The following is a 12,149-nucleotide window of genomic DNA, read 5'->3' on the forward strand; positions in this document are numbered from 1 at the left end:
TTTACAGGGAGATGGCTGCTTGGAAGTTGTGCATTGATAGAACACAGAATACCATTGTTCCAGAGTAACGTAATAATGGTACAAATGATCCGAGATCAGGACTCCTTTTATCTGTGCATGAAGTTCTGCCTTTAATCTTAATTAATGCACATTTATTTAAAGATTTATATGCCCCATATTACATAACTAGTTTATTGGGGCTAGCTAGGTCAAGGAGACCCTACTGTCGCCTAAAGATGGCAGAAGCCCGATGTATCCCCGCTATCTTGGTTCCTTGTGTCACACTAGAGCGGCTCATTGATGGAAAGCACCATCGATTGCAAACCCTGTGATTGTAATCCCTACTCTCCCTTCCCCCTAAACTTTCCCCAGCCTCACTTACAGTGTGAGCCATGTGCAGGAGACAACATTTGTGGCACACAGTCCTGCTTCCCACAGTGCGTGCCTAACTCACGACATATAGCTCAGAACTCAATAGATATAGGATTCAGCTCGGATCATTAAAGTGCAGAAATCATGAATAGTTTGGGGGGGAGGGCGGGTGGCGGCGCTATGCAGCATTGGGAGGGGTGGCAACACAGCCAGGGGTGGGCAGCGAAGGAGTGTCTAAACCATTTGTGTGTCGTGGTGGCTGTGTTATGTCACACGCAGCTGCGACCCAGGACATAGTGGCCCGGTGATGCCCTTCACAGGCAGGGGCCTACCCTAGTTATGCAAATGCTTTTGCTATCCAGCCAAGTGTTTACATATTAGCATTTAAGTTGCAAAATTTAGAAATGGCATCGTGGTGAGGGACCCGGCAGGCAATTACAACTTATGCTGAATCAGGCACTTTTGTCTAATAACAATAACTGAAAGGTCTAGATCGCGTTTATGGCATTATGCCACAGAACTAAACAAAGAAGTGTTTTCATTTTCTTAATCATAAGTCAAAGAATGCTCATATTTACCATTATTCTTTGGTTTGTTTCTTCAGGCTGCTAAAAAGTATTTATAATACTGGACAGTGCCATGTGATTACCATGGCAACCACAGTCACATGCCTCATGCTGTAGTTAGTGAGCAGAGAGGCTTCAGAATGCCACTCTAGAAATAGGTCATCCCTGTGTACTGTAATCTCTCCTCCCCTTCTGTGTGTGTATGTGTGTGCGCGCCATACTTTGAAACTGCAAAAGAGGTCATGATTTTGTGGAACACAAATTTAATTACGGCAGGTAGATATAGATTGTGCTGCTGTGGTTCAAGTTGTGGCCCAATCACAAGATCCCTTCTAGAGTTCTATTACAGATCGTGCTTCCATTCAGTACAGATCTATGGCCTTGTGGTTAGTATAAGTTGATCAGGTCCATTAATACATCTATTTTACTCTCTTGATGGCTATTGGCCATATTGATAGAGACAAAATCCCTGTTGCGAGCAGCCGGCTCTTGTACACCCACTTGACCAAGGTCAATAGGATCATATGCCTGTAGCCACCTCGTCTGTCACCCTGCGTCTCACTCCCCTGGGCAGCTGCTGAAAGCTGCCCTGTACCATCTGAAGTGCAGTTTGTCACAGCCATGCTCTGGCTATCAGTGATTGGGGTGACATGAGAGATGTGGTTCCATCTTTCCTGCTCATCATATCTGGCACGTAGCTAATCGCGCTGCACTCTGCTTCCTTCTCCTGCCACGGTTTCCTGGGAATGGAAGTTTTGCTATCCTTGGAAGGCTGGCCCACAGCTGTCTCTTCTGCTTCCTGCCTGAGTGAGATCTCTCTCGCTCAGAGAGCTCTGGAGCTCTTACCATAGAACTGCCGGCTTGGAGGTCACCGCTGGGTACAAAATAAACACCCTGTAAGATTGCAAACGATAAGACAATCCTTATAGTGAAATATATCCCCTTGGTTATAGAAATGGCCATAAAATCATATAATATGGGCACTGCCCATTGTAAAATACAGGGGTCGGTCTGCAATTAGCCAATCACAAACAGCCGCCATCATTGGTGTGTACCTGCGCCGGTCCTAAGGCTGCCGCCATTGTTTCAGCTACTGGCAGTGATGGGTATCTCTGTGTTATTATGTTTCGTGTCACCGTTGATTTAACACTTCATATAGAAACGTAACACGATGGAGCACAATATTGAAACAATTAGTCCGCTGGGCATTTGTGTTTTATGTCAGCTGTTTTTAGTGTTACATCAATGATTATTATTGTAGCCTGTTTGTATTGCACATCAGCGTTTGCTGTGACTGCAGAAAATTCCTGGGTACTTGTTTCCTAGCACGGCACCCAGATTGGCTACGTACGCAAACTTAGTCAAATCGCATCGCATAGCGCATAGTACTAGCATGCGATGCGATTTTCCCGCTCCCTGTGATGTGATTACATGTGATGGGTGCTACAATTGTAAGCACCTCTGGCATTGTTTTGCGTCACCCCCTGTATCCACGCCACCCCGAAGCGTGGCGAGCGGCAGCGGAACGCGTCCTCCGACTTTTTCATACCCCCACTAGCCACGTCGGCGTGGACTTGATTTTATATAGTGTGGCGAGCGCAGCGTGGCGATCCCCGCTAGGGGATGCAGAATACATGTAAAGTAATCCGCGCCCCCTCGCGGGGCTCGCGACGCAAGCACCAATTCCTGCGTTCTCCTTGTGCTCCGAGCTAACACAAGGGAAGGGAAACCCGATTTAATCACCGGAGTGCAGTAGACACTAGGGGGGTGATTGGAAACGCTGGCCATATCCCTGTAAATGCAGGCGTGCCGATGACAGCTGACGCCCGCGCAAATTCAGGTGTGGGGTGGGGGGGCATTCGACGGGGCTTTACCTGCTCGCTAGGCTGAATCAGGCCCTATTTTTGTGTCTATTAGAGAACACTGATACAGGGCTTTTCGAATGTCTCCAAGTTAAGTAAGCTGCGGCTATAATGGTAGTCTGCAAGGTACTGCTCCCAGGCGCCCCACCCCTCCGCATATCCGCGCCTCCCCCCTCCGTACAGGATACGTTCTGCATAGTCCAGTGCTTATATCTGTGCTGTGCTGAGATCACACAGCTATTAGTGTAGGTCACAGTTCAGCGCTGATAAAGATTTCACTTTGTGCTGTGTCAAAAAATCAATAAATGTGAATTGTGATTCCCAAGCGCGGCGATCGCAGCCAGGGTGTATTCCTCTGACTACAGGGCGCCTTCGGGGGTTGTAGTGACGTTACAGGAGGCGTACAAGGGAACGGGTATTTTCCCAGGTGATACAGAGACTTGTATTAGGGGTAAAATAACCGGCAGGTGATTGGGAGATACCGGAATGCAGGAAATCTAAAGCGCCACTGTAATCCGGGTGCAGTGTATTGGTAGCAACAACCAAGTATGTGGTCCAGGATACATGTTTATGTGCAACACTTGGGAATACTACGGGGAGATTACACGGAACCAACACAACTTCCGCTCCTACTGTACCCTCCCCACAGGAACAGAGAAAGGCAGAAATAGGTCTTTATCACAATGAGTCTGATATACAACACTCCATGCTTTGGCGGTTAGAAACTTCTTGGTCTTTTTCATCTGGAATCCTGTCTCTAAATTGTATCGGAACAAAGCCATATAGATCAATCCACCTTTCCATTGCCCACTATGGGCTGATTCTAAATTGTAGTCAAAGCTGAAAAATGGAGTAGGTTTTTGCCTTGGCACTACCCTCTTGTCAGGGTCTTCAGAGAGGCGGCACCTATCTGCAGTTTCAATATGAGCTCCTCCCCTCTCATGCGCAGTGGGGAGTTGTCCTCTGGGATCAGGGTGCCCGCGTGTACTAGCTGTACTTAAGTTGCAGTGTAATAGTAAAAATGTCCAGCAGGTGTGGGCCACATGCAAAAGCAGCCAGTATTTACCCTGCATGCACAACAGATAAATGTCTTGGCACCCTTTTCTGCAGTGTAGCATGGATTGTCTCCACCTGCAAACGTCTTTTGTTGTTCCTTTGATCCCAGTTGGAGCTAAAGTGGTGTACACACGAGGGTGATTTCAGCACATATCACTGGCAATATGGTCACTGAGCGACCATTTTGCCAGTGATTTCATGTGCTGTGGGAGATAATTCACCGGGAGCGCGCTCCCACTGCCAGCCCTTCATGGTCGCAGGTCGCAGCAGCATGCTCCTCCGGTTATGGCTAAAAACGATGGCCGTTGGTGCACAATGCTCTGTGCAGCACCTGACTACACCTGTGCACCAGCGATTTCTAGTCAAAATGAGGTAGAGACAGAATAGCTTGCAATTTTCAGCCAAAATCGCTGGTCGCTGATGAAAACGGTACACTGAGCAATATATTGCTGAGCGATTTTAAGCCAAAATGTGTGTACACCGCTTAAGAGAGGACAACATGTATGAAATGTAAAGTGCTTTATCATATTTGCATTATATTGTGATCCTTGCAATGTAAATACTGTTTTTGTTTGGGTTTTAAAAGATAGTCAAACTCTTTCTTAGAAGACCAGAACAGCTGCTTATGCTAACTGAATGCAGAGAGCATGCAGGTCACACTGCCATATTTTTGCAAAAGTTCATCCCACATTCCAAGTCACTGAGATGGTTTAATAAATAACGGGGTACCATTCAGCGGACTTCATTTCAAGCCTAAGATATTGCAAAATCATCAGCAAATAGTTTTTTTGCTGTCACAGTACTGCCCAGCGCCAGGGACACGTCGCAGCTAGTCCGAGTAGTAGGACTGATGTCATTGGGCATAAAATATACCTTATGGATGTAGATGGGATCATTACTTCCTGGCAGTTGGACTGTCCCTTTAAATGGCTGCTTCTGGCATGGCTCCAGTCTGACATTGCTTCCCATTCATGCTCCATCTGTCGCTCAGGATGTGTAATTGGGCTGATATACCTCTACCTGCCTCCATTGTTTCCCTCTCCCTGGCCAGCTAATTACCTGATAGGGAATACTGGAGTATTTTTAAATAACACATAACTGCGCCAGTGAGCCGGCTGCAGACCGAGAGCCCCCGAAAACAAGACTCCTGGGAATCTCCTGCCCCATTAACTCTTCAGTATCTCCCCCCAGCCCGAGTCTCCAAGGGGATTGGCCAGACTTCCCTTAGGAAGTAGGACCACCTCCCCTCTGATATAGATAACCCAGCAAGTATAAATAGGGCCACCTTGCTGCATTGTGTTTTCCCATGATGACCATTACCCTATAAACCAGGGATGGGGGAGCCTTCAGCCCTCCAGCTGTTGTTGAACTACACATCCCAGCATGCTCTGCAACAGTTTTAGCATGGCCAAATAGCAAACCTGTAGCAGGGCATGCTGGGATGTGTACAAGAGCTGGAGGGACGAAGGTTCCCTATCCGTGCTATAAAGCGTAAGCAGTTTGTGAACCCATAGTGTAAAATAAAACATGGATACTGCCAAACCCTGGAGATGCCCTGTGTATTCCGCAGGTGTGCTCACTGTACAAAGCTGACTGTGTAGGGAGTGTATTGGGAGAATGCGGTGCACCGCCTAGTGGCAGGACAGTGCATTGCATCCTGTTTGTGTCCATACGTGTTCCTCCTATATGTAACTGCAGGTTTCCAGTGGCAGCACGGATGGTGGAGTGGTTAGCTTTGCTGCCTCATTGTCCATCTGTGTGTGTTTTGTATGTTCTCCCTGCTCATAGGTTGTTTTTTTTTTTTTCCACAGTCCAAAATCCTACTGCTAGGTTAATTGGCTTCTGACAACAGTTACCCTTAGTGTGTATGTGTGAGCATGCCTTACGGAATATGATTGTAAGCTCCACCGGGGCACAGAATGATGTGAATGACCGAATGTTCTTTGTAAAGTGCTGCGGAATATGTGTGCGCTCTATAAACAACTTAAACATAAATTAAAAAGAATATTTTCTGTTACTAACATCAGACATTGGTCATTTCCGCTCACTGTGTAACAACAGCCTATACCGCCCCCCAATATCCAGTCTGCAGAGAGAAGGACTCTTCTGTCAGCATTATGCAAAACGTCTCCGGCTGACCTCTCGCCACCCCTCCCGGGGAGCCCGCTAATAGTTTAAAGCTGTTATTATTTCATTTCAGAGTGACTTTTATCAGAAACAAACAGCCCCAGTTACCTGCAACATTTACTTAATGATCCCGGTGATAGGGAATAGTCTGATAATACGCAGACCAGCTGGCTGGCGTCAGCCAATCAGATGCTGGCCTGCGATGGGAGATTAGATTACGGGGTCTATATTTGTTGGGAGTGTGGTGTCACCAAGAACCAACACTATTGATACAGAGATAGGATTCAGAGCGGACTTTGCCTCCTGTGATAATCGGGGGGAAAAAAAAAGATTATTTTTAACTATTAGCGCACTGAGTGTTCTTAATATTAATGACTGCAAGGTCAGTCTTTATCTTTCCTAACTTGCTATCGCTGTGAGAAACCTAGGCTGCCAAGCGGGGGGAGCAGGGAGCGAGTTCCCCGGAAGCGCGTGTCCGGGTAAGACCGACTAAACCCTATTAACAGGTTCTCCTTCAGGATTTAGCCTATACAGCAGCAGGTGTGTGCACTGTGGGACATCCGTCTGAGCAGCCATTTTGCCTGGGCCTTTGAATTTTGTTGTTTGAAATTAGGGGCTTGGACTGTGAGTGGTACACCTGTGAAACAGTAATGCAGGTGGAGCAGACAAACAGCTGTGATGTCCCGGCAATTTTGCTGATCTGCCTTCTGTTTTATACCAGGACAGTGTCACCTTCGCAGACAGTCGATAAAGTTTTGTACAAACCTGGTTCATACCTGTAGATTACCTGCAGCAAGATGGAGAGACACGCATGTCTGTTCTGCACAATGTGACAAATGTTGTGAGAATTTTCGAGATCGACTTGCGAAATTATTGTGTAGTGTTTTTATTAGTAGGTTTGAATTTTATTTTTGTAGGCCCACGTTGTTGAGTCTGAGCTGCAGTGTTACTTAGGGTATCGATCAATGTTTTTCAACCACTGTGCCGTGGCAAACTAGTGTGCCTTGAGCTGTTCTCAAGATTGCCCCAGATTTAGAGATACCCAAACCTGTTTACAGCCACCACCAGTTTAACTCTATTTTACCCGTCTCTTCTTTTCATGTAAAGGACAATGTGTTTTTTTTTTGTTACCTGTGGGGACCAGTGTGATATATATATATATTTTTTTAATATGGGGGCCAATAGGTTTGTATTGTTGTCCTGTGGGGGCCAATGTTTTTTGCCCTGTGGGGATGTCATGGTGTGCCTTGGCAATTTTTAAATCTTATTTAGTGTGCCGCAAGGTAAAAAGGTTGAAAATCACTGGTATAGATGGTAAGCTTGCAAGCAGGGCCCTCCTACCTTTTCAACGGTCTGTAAATACCCAGTTTGTTGTTGCACTGTTTCAAATTGTGAAGCACAACGGAATTTGCTGCGTTATATAACAAACTGTTAATAAATAATAATAGGGACGCAACCTTGTTCTTCCTGGAGTTAGCAGAGAGCTGACCGTTTATTTTGGACACCTTTTGTAAGCTGCTCCTGGGAATGTAACTGCTGGGCCTTCTGCTACTGTGTGTCCCTTGTTTGTTAGCTTTATCCCTGCAGCTTGTGAGGCTGCCTTATCAGCAGCTCTGTGTATTTTCCTTGGTGGGGTTTGATATAGAGAAGATAGATGGATGTTTTGACATGGAAAGTGTCAGCCCAAAAGCGTTATCAGTTAGACATGAGTTCCGTGACCTCGCAGCTCTGATGTTAACCTTATATTAACACAGGATCCTTCTTGTTTCAGAAATGCCGCACCTTCTCCATGGAGGGCCGGTTCTGTGTCTATAGGAAACACACTGGAATATTATTTATGAAAAATATGTCTTGAATGTTTAGGAGTCTCAGCTGAGATTTGGCTGCAGGTCTATTATAAATTTGACATCCTGTAAGAGATTCCTTGGACCCTAGGCTTGCCGTAAATGGTCATTTCAAGTCCTAAGCGTACTGACTATAATAAATGATACATTTCAGGTGACTTGTCACTCAGCACTGCAACACTGACCTCTGTAGGCAGCAAATAGGTACTGCATCTCAGCCATTGCTTAGGATACATGTGGTCAGGGTTAAGTAGAAATTGGATTCTGGGGGTCCTATAAATTCTAAACTTGCGAGCAGGGCCCGTCTACCTCTATATTGGGTTGTTTTATCACTGTTTCCAGTAAAGCGCAACGGAATATGCTGCGCTATTAAAAAAAAATGTAAATAAATACATATTGTAATTAGCAATATTTTATTGTTGAGCAGTTTGACGGGTTGGGGTGACTTTGGAGGCAGAGTAGAGCGCAAATATTGCCCGGACCGGTGGGGACCTCATCTAACATTCTTTCTTAGCTGCGTCCTGTAATTTTAAGCACCTATGTGTCAACTCTATTGCCGTAAATATTGTAATTTTCTAAATGCAGTAGTCCAAGGAAAATGACTAATGACAATACGGATGTGTCGCGAACATCTCCGTGCTACTCTTGTACTCACCCTGTGTTTCTCCCCTCACCACCCTTAACAGATGAGCTGGTTTTGGAGATCCCCTCACCTGATGGAGTTAGCCAGGTCCGTGCTCAGACGGAGATAGCCAAGGGCTGTACTTGGGGTCCGTTCAGAGGAACCTTCAGTGGTAACGCATCTTCTCCGGACCGGACACAAATGGTAAGAGCGTAGGACACATAGCATTATTGTCACGTCACAGCGTGGGGATGAGCCCCCTCACTGCTCCAGGTCTGACCAATGGTTGTCAAAGATATTGGCAGCTTGTGTGTTATTAAAGGGAAATTCTGCTTTCCACTTCCTGTCTTATGTCCATTAGAAGCTGAGAGTTGCCGTGGAGATTCAGACCCACAATAAAAATAACTAGATGCTAACACCGATATTTAAGACCGATTTAGCCTCCACTGCTTAATACTTCAGAACCCAATCAGGAGCCCACCTCCTCCAGTACCCAATCAGCAGCCCACCTCTTCCAGTACCCAATCAGCAGCCCACCTCCTCCAGTACCCAATCAGCAGCCCACCTCCTCCAGTACCCAATCAGCAGCCCACCTCCTCCAGTACCCAATCAGCAGCCCATCTCCTCCAGTGTGTCTGAGGTAGACAGATCCTATGCAAGCCCGCACGGACGGGCAAGCGCTTCATTAATCCCATCTTGAACGTACAGTACCTGGGGCATGGCGCCAGGTGTGGATTAGCCCACAGACCATGTCTAGGTAGACAGTCAGTCAGTAGGTAGACAGCAAAGGTCAACATGTACTACAGTAGGTCGACAAAAGGTAGAAAGGCACTAGGTTGACAGTGACAAAGTTGACACAAGGACAGTTGGACATGTTTTTCAGAATTTTTTTGTGGGTTGTCAAAAGTTGCCACCTGAGCACATGGACCCCCAATTAGTGTAGGACATACCCTCGCATGGCTCGATTTGCTCACTGCACATCAGGGGAGGTGCGCTCAACATCCATGTGGATGGTAAAACATGAAAAAGCGCCTAAAGAAAAAAGGGTACTCTTTACCTAGAACGGCGCCCGCGATCAGAATCGCGGGCGTCGGGGGTAAAAAATCGCGGGCATCGCGGGTAAATCGCGGGTACATCAAAATCGTGTACCCGCGATCACCGCGATTTTCCCATAGGGAACAATGTTAAAAAGCCTAATTGATCGCGATTTTAATGTTAAATGCCTCAATGCCCGCGATTTTCCCATAGGAATCAATGTTAAATGGGCTACAGAGCCCAAATAGACCCAATTAACCCTTAAATGTCACCCCAATTTTTTTACGCCACCCCACGATCCACGCCAACCCGAAGCGTGGCGAGCGCAGCGAGCCCGCGAGGGGCGGCGGTACGCGTCCTCCGACCTTTTCATGCCCTACTATCCACGTCGGCGTGGAGTTGAGAATAGAATAGTGTGGCGAGCGCAGCGAGCCACCGAGCCCGAAGCGTGGCGAGCGCAGCGAGCCCCGCGTGGGGACGCGGATACCTTCACAGGTAAACGCGTCCCTTCGCGGGCTTCACAGGTGTCGGCGTCGCCACGGACACCTGTGAAGTCCGCGAGGGGACGCGTATAACTGTGAAGGTATCCGCGTCCCCTCGCGGGGCTCGCTGCGCTCGCCACGCTTCGGGCTCGGTGGCTCGCTGCGCTCGCCACACTATTCTATTCTCAACTCCACGCCGACGTGGATAGTAGGGCATGAAAAGGTCGGAGGACGCGTACCGCCGCCCCTCGCGGGCTCGCTGCGCTCGCCACGCTTCGGGTTGGCGTGGATCGTGGGGTGGCGTAAAAAAATTGGGGTGACATTTAAGGGTTAATTGAGCCTATTTGGGCTCTGTAGCCCATTTAACATTGATTCCTATGGTAAAATCGCGGGCATTGAGGCATTGAATGCAAAATCGCGATCAATCTGACTTTTTAACATTGTTCCCTATGGGAAAATCGCGGTGATCGCGGGCATCGCGTCGCGGCCGTTTATGTACTGCCCGCGATCCCCCCGATGGGCGCCGTTCTAGGTAAAGAGTACCGAAAAAAGAGAGAAACTGTGAAAGTCATGTCGACGTTCACATGTATTGACCATTATCATGTGACATTTTATCAATGTCCACCTAGTGCACATCCATTAAAATGACTAAAATGGGAGTTCTATTTCCCATGGGATATTGCTATGGGCAACCAATTATAATCTTCTTATTTATGTAGCACCTTCGAGAAGATAATAGATAGTACCTGATTGGTTGCCCACAGCAACATCCCATCTGGAATAGTCACCACGTTTGGGGCCTTGTTCCCACGTGTCCTCATGAGAAACCAGCATTTGCTCATAAAATACGTGCAGTTTGTTTAAGTCTTTCCGTTATATCTTTATATTTCATAATCCCTCCGCCCGGCTCATGATTCTGGAACGACGCTCCTTATGTGGACGTCCTAACTTCTTATTTCACACCGTAAGCGGCTGCATTGAATATTCCTGTCTGGCGCCGCAGTGTCAGTGAACTTCCGCAATAGATTAATGAGCGCCTAATCTATCTTCTTTTTTTTTCGGCGGTAACGGAGCGCGATTTTCTGGAGATACGGATTATTTTTGGCAGAGGACAGCGATGCCTCCCGGGACAGGGGTTAAAACCGGGAGACTGTTGCTCCAGGGACAAAATGAACCGAATAGAACAGAAAATCTGAGCTTTTCCTATCTTACACAAAGGCGGCGGTGGGGGGGGGGGTGGCTAGGGTCGTTATCTCCTCCGCTTTAAGGTTGGAGCTGGAAATATTAGACGAGAGCAAGCTGGGTTTGTGATAGCGATAGAGTCCGTTATCTCTGCAGAATGAAATCCTTCATTAACCCCTTATCTCCCCTGTTTGGGGAGTTATGATCTAATGGCGCCACTTGTCCAGACAGAAGACAGCCAAATGATTGATTCCTGGTAGATAGCGCCCTGCCTTCCCAATACTTCATTTATTGTCTAAATATTTTTGCTAGTGTTTTCCACCATTGTCCTGCCCTTATCGGGTGTCTTGATGGTTTGCAGCCCAGCTCATCTCTGCCCACCCCCTGCTATCTGTGCATCCCTAGGAGGGGCAGGATGGAATCGGATCATCCTTCGCACTTTAAACTTCCCCTCTCCCCCCCCCCCCTCCTCCTCTCTCCTTTAGGCTGATTATAATTTTTTTTTTCAATTCCCCTCTTCCTCCTCTCCACTAATTGTCGCACATCCTCCCCGGGGTTAGATAGCCTTGTCCTATGTGCCTGTCAGCGGGTAGCCAAGCACATTAACACTTTCTCTGTACACCCAGACCTAGACCAAAACCAAATGATCCTCTTCATTTTTTACAGGATTCTATATCCACAAGCTTGCGAGGAGCGTGTAAGGTCTCTACGCATTTAGAGTTTGCGGAGAGATCAAACAAAAATAATCATTGATCGTTCTCTAAGAGTTGGGCTAAACCAGGTTGGATCGCTACATAGAGGATACGTAGTGGACTGCAAGCAAAAAAACAAATTGCGCAAGCTTCGCAAAGCACTATGCATGTGCAGATTTAGTGATTGGACTTTACGATCTGTGCAGATATGAGTAAGTCCGAGGCTTCCACTAATCTGTGACACAGACAGGCTTAAAATGGTCGGCGCTGATGTCAGAAATTCCCCAGAAAACAAAAACCTGCGTTTTT

General features: G+C 47.1%; 1 protein-coding gene across 3 annotated transcripts in view; it reads left to right on the forward strand.

Moving 5' to 3' along the window:
- ZFPM1 (zinc finger protein, FOG family member 1) overlaps positions 1 to 12,149 on the forward strand; it is an 87,774-nt gene that overhangs the window by 61,729 nt on the left and 13,896 nt on the right. For all 3 annotated transcript variants that reach the window (XM_083165159.1, XM_083165160.1, XM_083165161.1), the window contains exon 5: positions 8,514 to 8,653. In XM_083165159.1, the coding sequence (XP_083021285.1) occupies positions 8,514 to 8,653 (140 nt within the window). The remainder of the gene's footprint in view (positions 1 to 8,513; positions 8,654 to 12,149) is intronic.

This window comes from Crinia signifera, chromosome 11, assembly GCF_055691185.1.
Source record: "Crinia signifera chromosome 11, ASM5569118v1, whole genome shotgun sequence".
Classification (NCBI taxonomy): domain Eukaryota; kingdom Metazoa; phylum Chordata; class Amphibia; order Anura; family Myobatrachidae; genus Crinia; species Crinia signifera.